This window comes from Grampus griseus, assembly GCF_964374135.1.
Source record: "Grampus griseus genome assembly, chromosome: 20".
In the NCBI taxonomy this organism is placed as follows: Eukaryota; Metazoa; Chordata; class Mammalia; order Artiodactyla; family Delphinidae; genus Grampus; species Grampus griseus.
In genome coordinates, this window is record NC_139014.1 from 7,829,348 (window position 1) to 7,848,207 (window position 18,860).

At 55.8% G+C, this 18,860-nt stretch overlaps 1 protein-coding gene across 1 annotated transcript in view; it reads right to left on the reverse strand.

Annotated features, from left to right (window-relative positions):
• The window catches only part of UBE2O (ubiquitin conjugating enzyme E2 O), a gene marked incomplete at its 5' end in the record, with an annotated part of 56,563 nt that overhangs the window by 12,038 nt on the left and 25,665 nt on the right, over positions 1 to 18,860 (reverse strand). Inside the window, 2 exons of the mRNA XM_082678466.1 lie at positions 1,031 to 1,141; positions 1,269 to 1,328. Of these exons, the coding sequence (XP_082534592.1) occupies positions 1,031 to 1,141; positions 1,269 to 1,328 (171 nt within the window). The remainder of the gene's footprint in view (positions 1 to 1,030; positions 1,142 to 1,268; positions 1,329 to 18,860) is intronic.

Sequence of the window (18,860 nt, forward strand, 5' to 3'; positions counted from 1 at the left end):
CTAAGGCTGATGTATGGGGGTTTGAGAAGTACCGGGTTATTGACACAATCCCGGAATATCTCCCCACAAAGCTGATACAATCGCTTCCAACGGGGTGAATGCTGACTTTACGGTGAGGAGGCATGGCAGAGCCCCAGACGACTGGGGAGCAAACGGAATGTCCCCACCCTGCGGCCGCGGGACGTTCCGGGCCAGCGACGAGCTCAGCGGCACTTCCGTGGCAGTTCTGCCAAGAACGCAGGGCCCCAGGCTGGTCACGGGCACTGTCAGATGGCCCCACGCTCAGGGTCACCCGGGATAAGGAAGACAAAGCAAGAGTGGGGAACCTCTCCAGACTGGGGGAGATCAAAGAGCTGACAATTCTTGTGTGTGCTCCTGATGGAATCCTGGGTCAGAGGGGAAAAAGGAGATTGTGGGGACAACTGAATGAGGTCTGTGGATTGGACAGTATTGGGTCAAAGTCCTTGCTTGGGGCTTTGAATGGTGGTTAAACAGCAGAGTGTTTCTGTTTTGGGGAAATACACATTGTAGTGCTTAGGGGTCATATAGCATCATACCTGTAGTTTGCTTTCAAACGTTTCAGAAAAGGGGAGGGGAGAGAGAGAGGGAGAGAAGGCAGTGGGGGGAGTGAGAAAGAGAGAGCGACAGAGGAGTACAGAGAGGTGGGGAAGGAGGGAGGAAAGGCGCTGGAGCTAATGCAGCGAAGCGTCACCAGCTAAGGAGCCTGGATGTTGCAGGGGATAAAGGTACCTACAACTTTTCAGTAAGTTTGAGATCATTAAAAAAGTAAGCTGAAAAGAAATTTGTTCCAAAAAAAAGCATTAGAGGAGAAGGGAAACCAGCAGTCTGCTGGAGACGTAAAGCTGTGTCCTGACCTCGCGTCTCAATGGCTGACTCACAAGAAGCATGGTCAGGCTGCAGGGAGCGAGCTGACTGCTGGGCTTGGCCGCCCGGCCTGGGAAGGTGCCGCGGAGAGAACCAGAGCCCCGAGAGGGGAGGTCAGCAGGGGTGGCAGGCGGGGCGGGCTCACCCAGATGTGCTGCAGGTCCTTGCTGTTGACGGGGTAGACGATGCAGTTGGTGCCAATGAGCTTCACGGCGCAGTCGATGTTCACGTCGATCACCGTGCCACACTGGCTGTCCTGCGGGGGAGAAGGCATCCAGGTCCCGGCAGGCGCCCCGCGGGGCCACCCGGCAGACCCGGCCAGGACATGCCCCAGGCCACCCCCGCCCCCAACCCTGCCCCACCAAGTGGGACGCGGGACTCACAGTGGAGCGCATGTGCCGGACCACATCCCGGGGCACCACGGAGCGGTCCTCTAGTTTCAACTGGAACAGAGAGCACAGGTGTCAGAGCACGGCCCCCAAAATCACCTACAGGATACAGTCTCCTCCCTACCTCTTAGTGAAGCGTAGCATACGTATAGCTAAGCGCACAAACCCTAAGCCCAGAGCTCGGCTTTGCCAAACCCCACGCGCCCCTCCAACAGCACCTGGATCAGCAGACAGCACGCCAGGTGCGACCTCCCGCACCAAAGGCAAACACCGTGCTCACCAGCGGTAACTCTGGTCACGCTGAAAAGTGGCTACATGACAAACCACGTAAGGCCTCATTGTAAATGAAAGATTTAACAGCCCATTCTGCAGAGAGCCAAACATTTTGCTGTGAGTGGAATCCTTTTTCCAGCTTCTGCCTGCCCTGCACCCCTGCTGCCGAGTGCTGAGCAGGGTGGGTTGCAGGAGGAGTGTGACACTGGGCCGAGGGTCACCCTGAAGCCGCTATCAGCCTCACCACCTTCTAATCTGGGCCATCCTGCCCCGCCAGTCACAGCCTGCTCGTTATCGACTGCCCCGCAGAGGACTGCAAGCTGCTGAGTAACCGACTCTGGACTCTCGGGACGCCGGCTTCTGGAGCCTGGCCAACCGCGCAGCAAGCACTGACCCATCCCTCCATGACAAAGCCCCTCCCCCTGCCGGGCACCGGATGCCCCACAGCAGCCCAGGCGGGAGACGCTTCTCCACTGGGCCAGTGCACCTTCCTTGCTGGCTCCCCAAACCTGGGGCCGCTCCCCTGCGGTTCTTCACTGAGTCCTGGGAACCGGCGCATCTCTGTGTGGCTGCCCACCTCCCTGGCTCAGGCACCTCCAAGACCCCAAACTAGGGGGATGGAAGAGCTGCTCCCTCAGACACCCAACCGAACACTCAAGGTGACTCCACCGCAGAACGTGGGGCCTGGAACGGCGACCTCACGGGAGGAGAACTGAGAAGGGAGACACGCGCTTAAGGGCACCGAAATCCTGGCAACGACTAAAGCAAACCCTGCTATTAGTGGGATGTGACTTTAAAAAAAAGTAAAGGGGAAGCAATGGGCCCGCCATCAACAGGTGACAGAGATGCTCCTCCAGGGACACAAGCCCGTGTTCCAGATGAGAGGGAGCCCCGGAGTTAAGCACACCGGACACTCACCTGCGCTGGCGCTGCAGCCTTGCAAAGCAGCCTCGCGAAGCGCTCGTGTAGAAGGTGGGATGAGTGGCTCAGAGGATTAACGAGGCAGTGAAAGCACAGACGGCCACCAGGCGCCTGGCCCACAGTAAGGGCTCAGCCAACGCTAAGTGCTGTGATCACTCCACCTGCCTCCGCTGCCCCCTAGGCGCAGGCTGAAGACCCTGAGCTCAGAATCCAAGATCCCAGGAGGCTGCAAGGGGCCACGTGGAGCTCTGCTAAGGGTGTGCTGGGATGACAGTGCCATTTTTCTAATTCAAAGAACCTCCCATCCTGTAACCCTCTGGGCCCAAATCCCTGGGTGGGACAGGTATTTTCAGTGCTGTCCCACCCTATCTCAAACCTCTGCTCTCATTTTAGACTTCCAAAAGCCACAACTGCAGGTCTTTCCAAGTTGCCATGGAAACCAGAAGTTGCAGTGAGGGGAAATCCACTGGGAGATGGACAGTGCTGCATGGGGCGGGAGGTGACGCCATGCTTGGAGCAGCTGCGGCTGCGGGCACAGGCTGCCTCGCGGGCTCAGGGACCCTGAGGAGAGACCCAAGTTGAGTCTGCACATCATCCCAACCTCGGCGTCTGTGTGAGTCCCCGAGAGAGCTGCCAGGAAAGGAAGGGAGTGGCCCAAGTGCAGACCCTAAATCAGCACAGTCTTTGATGGGACACAGCCCAGCCTCGCTGCCCCCAAGGGGGTACGGGAAACTGAGGCCCCTGCTCTGAGGCCGAAGCAGGAACAACACAGCCAGTGAAAGCTGTCACGGCAGGGACAGGGGTGGGTTTTCTCCCTCCTCCCTCTGTAGAACCTCTGCGAGGCTGTGGGGCAGGCAGGTCCCCGAGTTCCCGGGAGGGGGCCTGGTGAGCCAGCGTGTCCCCGGATGTGGCTCTCCTGACCTGCGCTTGGCCTCTTGCCCGAGCCTGACTCCCTTCCACCCTGAAGCTGGGTCTCCAGGCTCTTCTGATCTCGCGTGACAATGACAATGACAGTGTAGAGCAGAGCGGTGTGGCAGGGAGGACGGAGGGGTGCAGGGGCCACTATTCTGGCTACATTCTTTTTTTTTCTTTTAATTTATTAATTAATTTGTTTTGGCTGCGTTGGGTCTTCGTTGCTGCACACGGACTTTCTCTAGTCGCGGCGAGCGGGGGCTACTCTTCATTGCGATGCACGGGCTTCTCATTGCGGTGGCTTCTCTTGTTGTGGAGCATGGGCTCTAGGCACGTGGGCTCAGTAGTTGCGGCTCGCGGGCTCTAGAGCGCAGGCTCAGTAGTTGTGGCGCATGGGCTTAGTTGCTCCACGGCATGTGGGATTTTCCCGGACAGGGATAGAACCCGTGTCCCCTGCATTGGCAGGCGGATTCTTAACCACTGCGCCACCAGGGAAGTTCCTCTGGCTACATTTCTTTTCCTTGGGAATTCCAGAAAATGAGAACAAGACGCCTGGGAGGGCAAGGATGACTTGCAAGCCTCTTCATGCTCTTTCACAAGCTTCCCTCCCAGGTGCCCATGTCCCACCACACTGGGCACTGCTCCTTTCACATCCGCCAGCCGCTCCAGCTGAGCATCTCCCACACGACAGCGCTTACCCACGTCCTCCTCGCCTCTCCCTGTTCCAGACACATGCTCCCTGCATCTCGAAGGCTTTCAGAACCCCTGCTCTGGAAGCCTCTCCTCACAGCGACAGCACAGCTGGTGTGTATTACACTCCATGCAGTTTTCTAGCACTTCACGTGTTTTAACCGGAGAAATCCTCAACTCCACGAAATAAGCATACTGTCATTGTCTTTACAGATAAGTAAACTGAGACAAAGAGAAAATAAGTCACGTGTTCATGGTCACACGTTCATGTTCATGGCTCCTAAGTGGTGCCGCTGGGACTTCAACTCAGGCAGTCTAGCTCGAGTCCATTCGCTTAACCACAGAAAAAGCTCCTCCTCCCCAGAGCAGCAGAGATAGGGACAGAGTAAAACACATTTCTGGCAGGTCCACACCCTCTGAAAGACAGCAATTCTTCTCCTGGTTATAAAAGCAACAACTGCTCTATTCACTTCTGGGGCACATGGCAGGCGGCTGCGGTGGCCTCTGCCTGCGGATCAGGGCCCTGAGCGCCCGCCGAGGCCGCCAGATGGGAGACACCACCGGGTCTCAGCAGCCCGCCCGCCTCTGCTCCTCCCACCCTTGAGAGATCAGGCACCCAGACCACAGGCACCAGACACTGGAGGCTAACACCAGAGGGCGCTGTGCCTGCTCCAGGAAAACGCCAGATTGTAAAGTGAAACTAAGTCATGAAACGGAGCCACGTTTTTTGCTAGGCGCACCCTGGACGCAGTTTTTAAAAAACTGTTACCAGCGTGGGATCTGAGGTGGAAGGTGGATAGATTTTAACTGTCATTATTGGTTCTAGAATTCTGAACAACCTCTGAGGTGGTGAACTGTTGTTTAACATTTCTTGAGGGAGAGCTGTAGCTATCAGAGGTTTCTGAATAACAAAAAAAAGCAAGACAAGAAAGGTAACACACCAAAATGTTAAAGTGTCTGAGCAAAGAGGGGCTACAGGTGGTTTTAAAAACGAACATTGGGCTTCCCTGGTGGCACAGTGGTTGGGAGTCCGCCTGCCGATGCAGGGGACACGGGTTCATGCCCCGGTCCGAGAGGATCCCACATGCCGCGGAGCGGCTGGGCCCGTGAGCCATGGCCGCTGAGCCTGCGCGTCCGGAGCCTGTGCTCCACAGCGGGAGAGGCCACAACAGTGAGAGGCCCGCGTACCGCAAAAAAAAAAAACAAAACGAACATGCATTACTTTGGAGACTTTTAACATGTTTTTAAATTGACGTATAGTTGATTTACAATATTGTGTTAGTTTCAAGTGTACAGCACAGCGATTTGTTTTTGTGGGTTCTTTGCAGATTATATTCCGTTACAGGTTATTACAAGAGATTGGGTATAACTCCCTGTGCTTGGACACTTTTGTGACATGTCTGTGGGACGTGCCTGGTGGAATCCGAGAACCCACATCCTTTGCTTCCACTGCCTCCTCTGGAAACAGGAGTAGCAAACAACACACCTGCCCCGCATAGCGAGGATTCCCGCACCTGCTCTGGAGGAAGAGAGCCAGGCTTCAGGGAGGACAGGCACTGGTGAGATAAGTCCCGCTCTGACTCAGCCTCCATTCTAGTGCAGCAGAGAGACAGACAGACAGACAGGCACACAGACAGAGGTCAGGTGGTGCTATGTGCCATACAGAAAACCAAGGCACTACCCAGGGTGTGTGGGGGACAGGCTGGAAACGGGAGGGGAGCAAGTTATTTATTTTGAGAGGGTGACCAGGAAAGGCCGCTCCAAGGTGACATGTGACCAGAGATCTGAGTGTATTAGGGGAGTGAGCTTTCCAAGCAGACAGAAGAGCCGCCCTGACTGGATGTTCGACGCCCAGCAGAGGCCAGCAGGGCTGCGACAGAGCAGCAAGGAACAGGAGGCGAGGCCAGGCGTCTCGGGCCTCAGAGAAAAAGCACCAGGGAAGGACCTGAGAGTCCGTCCTGAGTGACGGGAGCTCCTGCAGGTCTCTGAGCCGGGGAGGGGGGGGTCACGTTAAAAGCGTCATCTGGCTGTTGAGCAGGGCAGGGTGACCAGGTAGCCCAGTGGTTCTCAACTGGGGGCAACTCTGCCCCCCAGAGGACATCTGTAATGTCTGGAGACACGCTTGGCTGTCACAGCTGGGGGGTGGGTGGGTGGGTGGGTGGGGGCCGGTTCCTGGTGGTTAGAGGCCAGGGACACTGTTAAACATCCAACAGTGCTCAGGACAGCCCCCCACAGCAGAGACTGATCCGGCCCAGAGCATCAGCAGTGCTGAGGCTGAGGAGCCCTGAGGCTGTTCCCAGGAGAGCCTGGTGGTGCTGAGACCAGAGAAGGGGGAAGGGATCACTCTCCAGACCCTTTCTGAAGTTTGAGCTAAGGAGGTGCTCCAAGTGGTAAAGCAATTCAGTGGCCAAGGGAGGAGGGGGGACACTGCTGGGGGAAGGCAACATGGCACGGGGGCTGAGCACTTCCGTCCCACCCCCATTTGAGCTCCAAGGAGCTCTGCCCTGGCCAGGAGGCCCACTCTCTGCCCCTTGCCCCCCGGGCTGCCCGAGGCGCACACTGCTTCCCTGAGCTGCAGCTCTGACGCCGAGCACTGACGGCACAGCAGGAATGACGAGCTGGTCCCGCAGCTCCTGGTCTTAGACCCTCATTCCCAACACTGCTCTCCACTGAACCTAATGCGCCACATAAAAATGTTCCAAGGACAGAAAAAGGCAAACTGAGGCTGATCAACCGGTTCAAAGTACAAGGAAGCTGAAACAAGAAGTTACTTTAAAGTGGATTTGAACATCACATCCTGTAAGACTGGGTGGCCCTAAGGGCTGGCCTGCTCAGTGGGGGCTGAGCACCCACCTTAGGAAAAAAGCAGGCTTCACACCTGGTCCCTAAGATCAGTATCCACTAACAGGGCTCCCAGCGTGAGGGGGGAAGAGGCAGGAAGTCCAACAATGGGCAAAGGAGGGCCATTAAAGGGGCCGAGCGTCTGCGTCAAGGCTGGAAGCCACCCGCCCGCCACTGCCATCTCCTGTCAAACTCCGGCAAGGCCAAAACACAGGGGAGGAGAGGCGGGTGTCCTTGGGACCCACAGCAAGAAAGCCGCACAGTCTTCCCTGGGGGACTGACAATGGGCGTACCAGCACCCACAGCCTCGGGTCGCAGGACGAGCTGGCTGCCAGTCCCACACCGTGCCCCTGGGAAGTGAGTGGGCGATGGGGGATGGCTTGCTGTGGCCCCCGGTTTGGGCAGTGTTCAGTGGCCTGAGCCAGGCCCTTCCTGGGGAGGGAGAGGAAAGAGGAGTGCCAGGGCCAGCAGACACTCGGGAGATGAGGCTGTTTACCTAGGCCAGGACTCAAAGAACGGATTCCTGAAAGGAATGTAATGAGGTGAGGCCAGTGCTGGAAATTTCTAAAGGCCTGCTACTTCCCAAGGGGTAAAAAGAATCTGAGAAACACCATGCCTCCCACCTCTCATACAGCTAGAGCTGGGACAGTGGTCAATGTGGGGTGGGGTGGGGAGACTTCAGCGCCTCCTAACCAGCCCCTCTCACTCCCTCAGCCGGGGTCGCAGATGCTGAAGAAGGCCCCAGTCCCGCGGCCCCTGGGTCTGCTTGGCTGCAAGCACCCCAGCTCACTGCGGTGGCCACCCAGCTGCACTCCAAGCCAGGATGGAATGGGGGACATGCCAGTCACTGGCTGAGAAGCCCAGCTCAGTCTAGGGGGTGAGAATAGAGGAAGCCATTCAATAGGAACTTTGCTAATCCTAGGACTGAGGTCATGGAAATTTTTTTTAGTGCTTCCTATAGATTCAAGGCTAGAGAAGAATACAAATGTAAAATAAGGAATGTACACAGTCTTTAAGGAATTTAGAAGGATCTGGCACAGAGATGGGTGGGGAAAGGGGAAGGGCAGGCCCAGGGATATTAACTCCCTCCCTCCGACGCAAATACAATTTGGAGGCCAGAGAAGCTAAGATGCCAGATTGGGAAGTTTATCCCACAGTGCAGAATTCTGAAAAAGCCTTGGAAATCCTAGAATGGAATGCTCCCTAGAGCAGTGTTTTTCCTTCTTCCTTTTTTTTTTCTTTTTGCCGTGCCAGTCGGCCAGAGGGATCCCAGTTCCCCGACCAGGGATTGAACCCAGGCCCTCGGCAGTGAAACTGCAGAATCCCAACCACTGGACCATCACGGAATTCCCAAGCAGCGTTTTTCAAACTGAGGGCTGTGACCCATTAGCGGGTTATGAGATCAATTTAGTGGGTCGTGGCCAACACTGGGTGTATCACACACAGGAAGGCTAGGTACCGTTTTTTTAATTTATTTTATTTTTGGTTGCATTGGGTCTTCGTTGTTGGGTCTTCGTTGCTGCACACAGGCTTTCTCCCGTTGCGGCAGGCTACTCTTCGTTGCGGCGCGTGGGCTTCTTACTGCGGTGGTTTCTCTTGTTGCAGAGCTCAGGCTCTAGGTGCGCAGGCTTCAATAGTTGTGGCACGTGGACTTCAGTAGTTGTGGCTCGCAGGCTCTAGAGCGCAGGCTCAGTAGTCGTGGCACACGGGCTTAGTTGCTCTGCAGCATGTGGGATCTTCGAGACCAGGGCTCGAACCCGTGTCCCCTGCATTGGCAGGCGGGTTCCCAACCACTGCGCCAGCAGTGAAGCCCCGAGGTACTGTTCTGAGAACACTTTTCCAGGTGCGTATATAACATACATGTGTCCTGGGTCACGATGTATATAATATGTTCTATGGCGGGTCACTTTCAAGAAGTCTGAGGGCCCCACCCTGCCTACCTGCTCTGCTGGCTCCCTCTGGCTAGGGTTTCAGCCAGTTACAAGCGGAGCGAGACCTCTCTTCTCGTCAGAAGCTGGTCTAGATCTAGCCCAAAACAAGAAAACAATCAAAAACCCTAGGATCTAAACGTTCACACACAGATACCGTGGGAGTGGGGAACTTTTAACTCTTTCTGACATTACCTAAAACGTCAGTAAGTTGGCCTTCAGAAGAGTGAACCTGGGAGTGGCAGGAAATGGTACTAACTGTGGGTTGGAGCTGGGCTCCTCTTCCAGCTTCCAGTTCTGAATGGATTTGGGGATATGACTGGCCAGTGAGTCTAGCGAATGCCAGTGTAATGACTTTCTCAGAGCAGTTGACCATCATGTGACTGAGTCCCTAAAAATCCAGCCATCAGCAAACTGCCCACCTGAGGATCGAAGGTTTTACCAGCAAACACCAATGGCCAGAGGGCCTCACATGCCGGGGGGAGGAGGAGAGCTGGAAATGGCTGGGCAGTGGAAGAAAAGACAAACGCCGGTGCCCCTAACTGGAAAATTCTGTCAATCACGTGCTACAGAAACCATTCAACAGAAGCTCTGCTAAAACCAAAGACTGGGGTCAATCAATTCAATAGTTCTTTAGTGTTTTCCATAGATTCAGAATGAGACAAGAATACAAACACATAGGTACGTGTCCTGGCTTTACAGAACTTACATTTAGATGGGGGAGACAAAATGAAAATACCTGAAAACATTTATACAAGTAAATACACTGCCAAGCTGGGTAGAGAGACAAAGATTTCTGCTTCCAAATGGCAGGTGGGGGAAGGCGGGAAGGGCCAGGCTGCAAAGGAAATGTGCATCAGAGACACAGGCAAGGGATGCCACCCCCCGCCCCCTGCAGATGACAACTGGCCAGGCCTCTGTACTCTCAACCCCCAGGGGTAGCCCTGTCTCCAGGGGCCCCTCTCTCTGACGGCACACCACAGTCCCGAAGCCTGTCATCAGGGCCGGCAATGCAGCATGACTGCATCCCTGCTTGGAAACTGCAGCTGCGGCTTGCCAGCTTGCTGAAATGGTCCAGAGGCACAGCCTGCCCAAGGGGACAGAGAAAGGGGACTGAGTCCAACCGCCTGCTCAGTGAGGGGGAAGGACCAGGGAGCTGTGCCTGGCGCCAGGCCAGCTGGAGCCCAGGCAGCAGAGCTGGGTCTCTGCAGATGCTGCAGTGTTTGGGGTGCAGCACATGCGTTCCAGTGGCAAGAGCTGGCGTGGAGAAAGAACCCAGCACTACACCCAGTGTCTTGGCCCTGGGCTTATCAACCTGGCTCTAAAAAGGACAAAACAGCCCAGGACTCCCGGATGAGAAAGGAGGGTACAGACAGGCAGCTTTAGACTGAGAAGGCCTCCCTCCTCAAGAGGCATGACTAAAAGGTAGAAAGTAAACAGCATGATGTCCTGTCTCTTCTCGTGGCCGGGCTGCCGGGCATCCATCCCCGGGAGTAAGCAGAGAGCAAGCCCACGGTCCAGGTGCAGACAGAGCCCAACACTGCCTTCCAGACCCCCACCCTAAGCCCCACGTGTCTGATGGCAGGTGAGTTCACAGAACAATGACCCAGGCTGGTAATCCCACGAATAGACCTTTATGGAGCCCGCACTGTGCAGGGAAAAGCCCCACATGGAGGTACTGCTCTGGTAGCTCTCGTGCCACAGAGGAGGCTGGAGGCTCGGAGAGGTAAGTGACCTGCCCCAGGCCACCTGGCGCCGGGATTCCAGAGCCCTGGATCTGCTAGTGTCCTTCCTCATCTGGCGGGCGTGACCCTCTGCACGGCCCTTTCTACTCCAGGGCATCGTCCTGGATCTTGCTGAAAATGCAGACTCCCAGGCCCAGCCCAGCTGCCTTAGAATCCACAGGTTAACAAGGTCTCCAGGTGACCCACGTGCACATCACCTCGTCCTCACGTAACAGTGGCTCTTAACAGAGAGGCATCAAGATGGAAGGAGGGCCCCATCCCAGGCTCACTGCCCACAGTCCCCAGGATGGTATTCTGAAAACAGGCATTCTGAAAAAGTTCCTAAAGGGATTTTGATACATATCTCCAAATCCTGGTTACTCTGACTGGCATTTTAAAGGCAGTAAGGGAGGAGGAGAAATAGCTAAAAGGGACTATATCTGAGTCCAGTGGGGCAGGTCAAGCCCACTCTCAACTATAAGGGACCCCATGAGGAAGAAACACAGCCTCCTGAACCCACACCAACCTCTGCTTGTTCCTCAAACACCTGTGGTTACTATTTCAAGGCATGAAATGGATCCCCATCCTAGGGTACAGGGTATCACTCAGGCACCAACTGGCCTGGCAACTCTGGCACAGACCAAATGGCTCCTGGGGGCCGCTATTACCTCTTGGTTTGACCGTTAAGTCCTAAAAACCTGACTGACCATGAAAAAGCAGAATCCCTGAGGCTGGGAGGACGCACCCCTCCATTCCTGCAGGCACAGTGAGACGAGGCTGCAGCTGGCCATACAGCCCAACAGCCAGGTCCTGCAGAGGCCACGGTGCTGCCACTCCCCAGCTGCATGCGCTAAGTCCTGTCACCTCCCTGGGCATCATCTGGCATGGGCAGCCCTGGGCTGGACAAGCTCTGGGCCCTTCCAGCTCCAGAGCTCATCCCCTGCAACGTCTCCAGAAGCCCTGGAGTCTACCTGCCCAGCACCTGTCCCTGCAGAGGGGCCACGTGGGTATTCCATTTGCAAAGTGAATCCCCACAGACCCCCAAGGGGGGCGGCTGAAAGGAAAAGATGGCGCTGGTGCACACGGCCTGAGAAGGCCCCGGGACAGGAGCACCAGGGCAAAGCCTGGACGAGGCCCCTGACAGTTTCTCTCCCCAGGAACTTAGAGCTCAGCTGGAGAAAACAAGTACACAAAATAACATCTACAAAGACAGAAACAAGATGCAAAAATTAACGTACAGGGCTCCTCTGGTGGCGCGGTGGTTAAGAATCTGCCTGTCAATGCAAGGGACACGGGTTCGAGCCCTGGCCCGGGAAGATTCCACATGCCTCGCAGCAACTAAGCCCGTGCGCCACAACTACTGAGCCCACGTGCCACAACTACTGAAGCCTGCGCGCCTAGAGCCTGTGCTCTGCAACAAGAGAAGCCACCGCAATGAGAAGCCCGCACACTGCAACCAAGAGTAGGCCCTGCTCGCCGCAACCAGAGAAAGCCCGCGCAAGCAACGAAGACCCAATGCAGCCAAATATAAAAACAAATAAATAAACAAATTTATTTTAAAAAAATTAACGTACAGGTGCCTCTTGAGCTAGATGTCATTACTAAAAAGTCTTTTACAAATTGAAAGGATTTTAGAATCGGGGAGCTATTTCAGGAAAACCCACAGCAAATCTTACAGTATGCAAATTACCACCTTCTTATATGGTCAAAATTCTCCTCCCCTCTTAATGACTGCAGACACACCCACCTCAGCGATGAGCAGATACAGCCAAGAGAGAACCAGAGCGCGTGGGAGAGGGTGCGCTCAGCTGGATGGCGGGGTGGCACTAAGGTGCCTGCCTGGAGGAGGTGCGATCGGAGGAGGTGGTACTGCACGGGCCAGGGGGCCAGCAGGAGGTGCTCTCAGGCCCCCGGTAAGCCTGGAGGGAGGGAGGGAGGGAAGGGTAAGGAGTGTCCGAGCGCCTCACAGACTTCATCTGGGCCTCACAGCCCCCTCAGGAGGAGGGTCCTGGAAACGATGTGCCGGGAGTGGGCACAGGGCTGGCACGCACCAAGTGAGCCTCTCCCCAGTCCGCCTCCTGGCACCAGGCCAGCCCCGCTGCCCCACGGCACCCCTGAGCCGTCTGGGGAGAGGGGGTGATCAGTGAACAGACACCAGCACGCAAGACCCTGGCCTGATTCTCTTTTCTGTACGATTAAGCATGAAACTTCATTCCTTCCTTCCTTCCTTCCTCCGGGCTCCTCTAGGTCCGACATAGAAGGACTTCTCAGGCAGAATTCATATTATCACAAATCTGAAGGAGGACACACTTCCTGAAAGTGAGAGATCAAAATGTATTTGAACTATTGGACGCCCACCTCTAGACACCAAGCCCTGAAATCAGCAACTGTAAGGTAGCGTTTTGGCCGACACACACCACTATGTTTGGTCTTGAAGGGCAACTGATGGAAACCACCCGATGGCCCCATAAAGACAGAGTGGAGGAGTCTAGATATGTAACTCATCAGTGCGGAAACAGCAAAAGATTATGAAGAAGAACGGAGGCAGCCTCGACAGGCCCCTTGGGAGGAGGACTAGACTTTACTGCAACTATCAGAACCCTCAGAACTCTTTCAAAAGTACACATTCCTGGGCTTCCCTGGTGGTGCAGTGGCTGAGAGGCCGCCTGCCGATGCAGGGGACACGGGTTCGTGCCCCGGTCCGGGAAGATCCCACATGCCACGGAGCGGCTGGGCCCGTGAGCCATGGCCGCTGAGCCTGCGCGTCCAGAGCCTGTGCTCTGCAACGGGAGAGGCCACAACAGTGAGAGGCCTGCGTACCGCAAAAAAACAAAAAACAAAACACATTCCTGATTTTTTTTTTTTAACCCCAAACCTACTGAACGAATCTCTGGGTGAAGCCAGGAATCTATTTCTTAACATTCGCTGGGCGAGTCAGATAACCAGCCTGGTTAAAACAGCTCCACTTCAACCAGTATGCTTCCCTTTCTTCTAAAACAAAATAGGACTACTAGGGACATTTGGTTTTTTTGTTGTTTTTTCTTTGTTTTAATTTTATTTATTCATTTTTGGCTGCTTTGGGTCTTCATTGCTGCACGCAGGCTTTCTCTAGTTGCGGAGAGCGGGGACTGCTCTTCGTTGCGGTGTGCGGGCTTCTCATTGCTGTGGCTTCTCTTGTTGCGGAGCACGGGCTCTAGGTGCGTGGGCTTCAGTAGCTGCGGCATGTGGGCTCTAGAGCGCAGGCCCAGTAGTTGTGGCGCACGGGCTTAGTTGCTCCGCGGCATGTGGGACCTTCCCAGACCCGGGCTCAAACCCGTGTCCCCTGCATTGGCAGGCGGATTCTTAACCACTGCGCCACCAGGGAAGCCTCGGGACATTTGTTTTTAATTTTTAAAAAATTTAAAGATAAAAATCTGGGGAGCAAGATGCAAAAAAGCAAGGTGGATTAAAATAATGAACAAAGTGAGGTTCAGCTCATACCCGGCCCTCAGTATCCCTGACACACTCCTCCTGCGGTTCAGCCCTTGAACAGACACACAGGCACCAGGTCCCCTAAACGATGTGGCCCCAACTCTGACCTCTGCTCAGGTGGTCCAGACCCTGGTCTAGGTCAGCTTCCAGACAGACACCAAGAACAAAGCCCCAGACCCTGCTGACCAAGAGCCCTGTGACCTGACCCAGGCCAGCTGCTGCCTAGGTGGCAAAGAGCAGAACCTGCCAGTACACATCCCCGGACACCTGGGGGACACGGTTTTCCCACCATAAAGACTTCCAGGCAGGAAGGCAGCTCCTAGGCCCATGCTGCGGCCACAAGAAACGTGAGTTTTAGAGCTGGGTTACTGGACGGGACGGAGCTGGAGCATCAGATGTGGCTCTTCTCTCCTGTAAGAACTCCGAGTCTGAGAAAGAACTGCCCTGGCAGGAAGGCGAGTCACTGCCTGATGCACAGCCTCCAAGACGACCACGAGGACCTCGGCTCACAGACGCTCCCGCTCCCTGTTCTTCACCTTCCTCTCTTCACACCCACAGAAAAATGACAGCATCTTCAAAACGATGTCACCTCTGGTCAGCAGAGAGCTGGGGACTCATTCCCGCAGTGGCTCATGACGCCGAGCCTTATCTCCACCCAGAACGTCTGCGGCTCCCGCGGTCCACGCTCCCAAACTGAGAATCAGCTGCTAATCAATGGGCACACTCTCTGCAGAACGCACCCCACCTTCTGAAGCTGACTCACACCGAAAGGGATCCACTCAGCACTGCTATTTTTAAAAATGCAAATACGGGAGGAAAAGACAGTACAAATAACACACCAGACCCCTGGTCCGAGGCCGAGTCCTTGCTCAGGGGTCAGGTTCTCACTGAGGTGGGCTGTGGGAGCAGGGTGGCTCATCTCCCCACGCGGCTTTGTTTTCATCATACCTGTGGGCCCAGAGCCCCCACCCCACCCGTTCCCTGAGCCACCCCCAGGCAGGTAAGGGGGATCCACACCAGAGGGGCGGGAGCTTCATGACCCTCCCCAGAATGACCGTGCCAGAACCATGCTGGTCCTCTGCTTTCCTCAATTCCAAAACTACATCTTTCCGAGACAAACCGGGGTGGGTGCTGCAAACATCCCCTGCCTGCCCCCCACCCCGGAAGCAGGAGCTTGACGAAGGCACAGGAAGCCAAGGAGGAAGAGACACGAGACCCCCGGGATGGAGAGCGAGCCAGGGTCTCGCATCACCGAGTGATGGTCTTAACAGCCAGCTGGTCCCAAACTGCTGACAGCCCTCTGGACCTGCCTGATCCCCACCGTGGATGCCACAGTCACTGAGAGCCACGCAGACAGGCTGGCCCCGCCACTCCCCAGTGCCAACCTCGACAGTCACATCTTCCTTTTCTCAGTCACCCCATGTCACTAGAATTAGGTCAGGAAGGGATCAGGTAGCCAGCCTTCTGAGCAAAGATTTCTAACAAAATGAAGCACAAATACTTAGCAGTCGGCTTCTGGGCTGAGTCGTGGTAACTGGCACGGCTGGGAAAGTGGAAAGGACTCACCACCACCCACTGGAGAGAGGTGAGGAGGAAACACCTACTGGCACTGTAGACTCAGCTCGGGCCTGCACGGTCACAACCCCTCCAAAGACTGAAACGCCAGCGTCGTCGTCATCTAAGCCACCAGAGCATGGAAGGTGAGCATGTTCTGCTCTCCTAAGGATGGCAGTAATCAGCACCACTGACATACACTAACACATTACCACGGACGCACTAGGGTGCCAGCACCCCTGCTTGAGGAGGGCTGGAGACTTGCCAGGAGTACGCAGTACACCTTTTTTTTTTCTTTTTAAAATTTATTTTTGGCTGCGTTGGGTCTTCGTTGCTGCGCGCGGGCTTTCTCCTGTTGCTGCGAGCGGGGGCTACTCTTCGTTGCGGTGCGCGGGCTTCTCATTGCAGTGGCTTCTCGTTGCAAGGCACAGGCTATAGGCGCGCGGGCTCAGTAGTTGTGGCTCGCGGGCTCTAGAGCACAGGCTCAGTAGTTGTGGTGCGTGGGCTTTGTTGCTCCGCGGCATGTGGGATCTTCCCAGACCAGGTCTTGAACCCGTGTCCCCTGCATTGGCAGGCGGATTCTTAACCACTGCGTCACCAGGGAAGCCCGCAGTACACCTTTTACTATAAACATCTCAGCCTTCCTATCTCTCCTACCTGGGCTGTCCCTATTTCTCTAATCCCTGGGGACTCAGAGCTGGCCAACAGTCTGCTGGACCAGAAATCTAAAGCAGAACCAGAAGACAAGCCCGACTGGCATATCTGAAGGATCCTTCCCACTCCCGCAGGTGTATCCAGACGCCCTCAAGGACTCTGCTACGGTCCATCCTTCAAGGTCCAACCAAGCCACGTGAAGGTGACAGTAGGCCTGTGGAGATGGTTTTGAGATCTAAGCCCCAGGACGTATGTGGCACGTGGTAAGTAATGGAAATAGTAGTTCTCTTGCCCTCCCACGCCCACCCCGCTTACGCTCTCCCAGCAATTTCAGAGTTTACTTCACCCATCAGTAGTTTGAACTAGCCTGAAACAGCAGGTAATATACGAAGCTGTGAAATGAACCACACAGGGAGAGGGCATGCCAGAAGGTGTTTAACCTAAACCTGGCTTTCCTCAGGCCTGGGCTTCAGACCTGCCCCTCCTCTCTCGGGCTCGGCAGGGACAGAGCCCGCCCTGTAGGAAGTCTGGGTTTGCTTCCTTTGACATCTGTCATCCGCTGCTCGCTCCATCGACAGTGGATCATCCATCCATCCACCCACTCATTCAACAGTCTGCATACCTACCAGGACGCCAAATGCTGCGCCTGGTGCTAGCAAGACACCAGGCCACGAGGAGCCAAGAGGAGGGGGGGCGGAAGTGCAACAAGCAGCGACACACGAGGAGCCGCCGCGGCAACAATCACGGCCTTCACGTTTGCCCAGACAGCTGACTCAGGCCTCTGTCCAGACGTCACCCCCCAGGAAGCCCCTCTCTGACCGCCTGTCCAGCGCTGCTGCTCCCTGCTCACCAGCCCCGCCTGGCACGGGGCGGCCCCAGCACAGTGCCTGGGAAACAGACAGCACTCAAACGCGTCCCCCAGGGCAGAAGCTGCAGGGGGACCCGCGGGAACGGGGACAGGTGGCCGAAAGCAGTGGTCAGCAACGCCCACGCTGGAGGACAACTGGCCACCCAGGAAGCAGGGACCAGAGAGGCCGGCGGGAAGAGAAAGGAAGAGGCAGGTGGAGGGGACGCAGGCTGGGCAAGGGCCTCTTTTTGAGACTTTAAAGTTAGGTGCGGCGGCGGCGGCTGAGGGGCAGTCTGGAGAGTCCAGGCTGCGAGGTACCCAGGGAGATGCCTCCAGCCCGGTCGTGCAAGAGCCAGAGCCTGGCAGCTCCACGAGGCTGGTGTCCCACGGGCACCCTGGAGTCTGGCCGCCGGGCCACCCCTGCCGCCCTCTCCGGGCGCAGGCAGGCTGCAGGGCCCGGCTTCTGCTCCCACTGCGCCCGCCTCCCTTCAGCCCCAAACGTCATGAGCAGCCAGTTCCCCGCAAGAGACCCTCGTCTGGCAGCCGCCTCCGCATATGTGAGCTGCTCCCCCAAGCAGACCACCCGCGGCTCAAGGGCAGGGTCCCATCACACACAAGTCTGCACACACGGACTGCAGTCATCGGCCTGGCCCAGAGGCTCAGCCCCCCCCCCCCCCCCGTCTAAAATGACAGTTCCGGGGGTGACCAACGTCCACAGGCGCAGACACCGCCAGTGGTGGTGCCCAGGGCCCGCAGGCCGGGGCCTTTCCCAGGGTCTTGGAGGAGTGGGATGGAGACCCAGCAGCAGGCTGGAGGATGGGGAGACGCCTGCCCTTCCCTGCTTGTTATCACCCTGATGTGTTTCCTTCACTTGAAGCTTTAACAGAGCTTTAAGACTAGGCTTACACAACGGTGGCTTTTATGAAAACTGAGTCTTTTTTGGAAGGGGTGGGAAGCGGGAAGAGAAGCAAGGAAAAGGGCAAGGGGGGGCGCGCGTGCGTGCGTGTGCGTGTGTGTGTGTAGTGGAAAAACCCATTGATTCTACAGACCTTTCCTGATTCTCAGGAGAGTTATATAAAAAAAATAGGATAATAAAAGAAATGGGAGGGAGAGGATTACCAATAGCTTCAAAACACAAATCAATCCTAGCACCCTTAAAAAAAAAAAAACCTTCGGGCTTCCCTGGTGGCTCAGTGGTTAAGAATCACCTGCCAATGCAGGGGATTGGCAGGGACACAGGTTCAAGCCCTGGTCCGGGAAGATCCCACATGCCGCAGAGCAACTAAGCCTGTGCGCCACAACTACTGAGCCTGCGCTCTAGAGCCCGCAAGCCACAACTACTGAGCCCATGTGCTACAACTACTGAAGCCCGTGCGCCTAGAGCCCGTGCTCCGCAACAAGAAAAGCCACTGCAGTGAGAAGCCCACGCACTGCAACGAAGAGTAGCCCCCGCTCGCCACAACCAGAGAAAGCCCGCCCACAGGACAAAGACCCAATGCAGCCAAAAATAAAAACAACAACAAAACCCTTCACAGCTTTCCACTGACTGAAATCTGAGGGTTGAGTTCCAGAAATCCAGGTAGAATAACCACTTAAGAAACAGACTTTAAAACAGTAATACTTCAACCTTCACTCTTAACACCCCACGTTCCTGATGCTCACAAAGCCAAGAGAAGGAAGCATTTCAGAAAAAGAGCTGCTCCACACAGATGACAGTGACCCGACAAGCAAAAACAACACTACTTCGGAGAAGCAGCAAGAACAAGCAAGG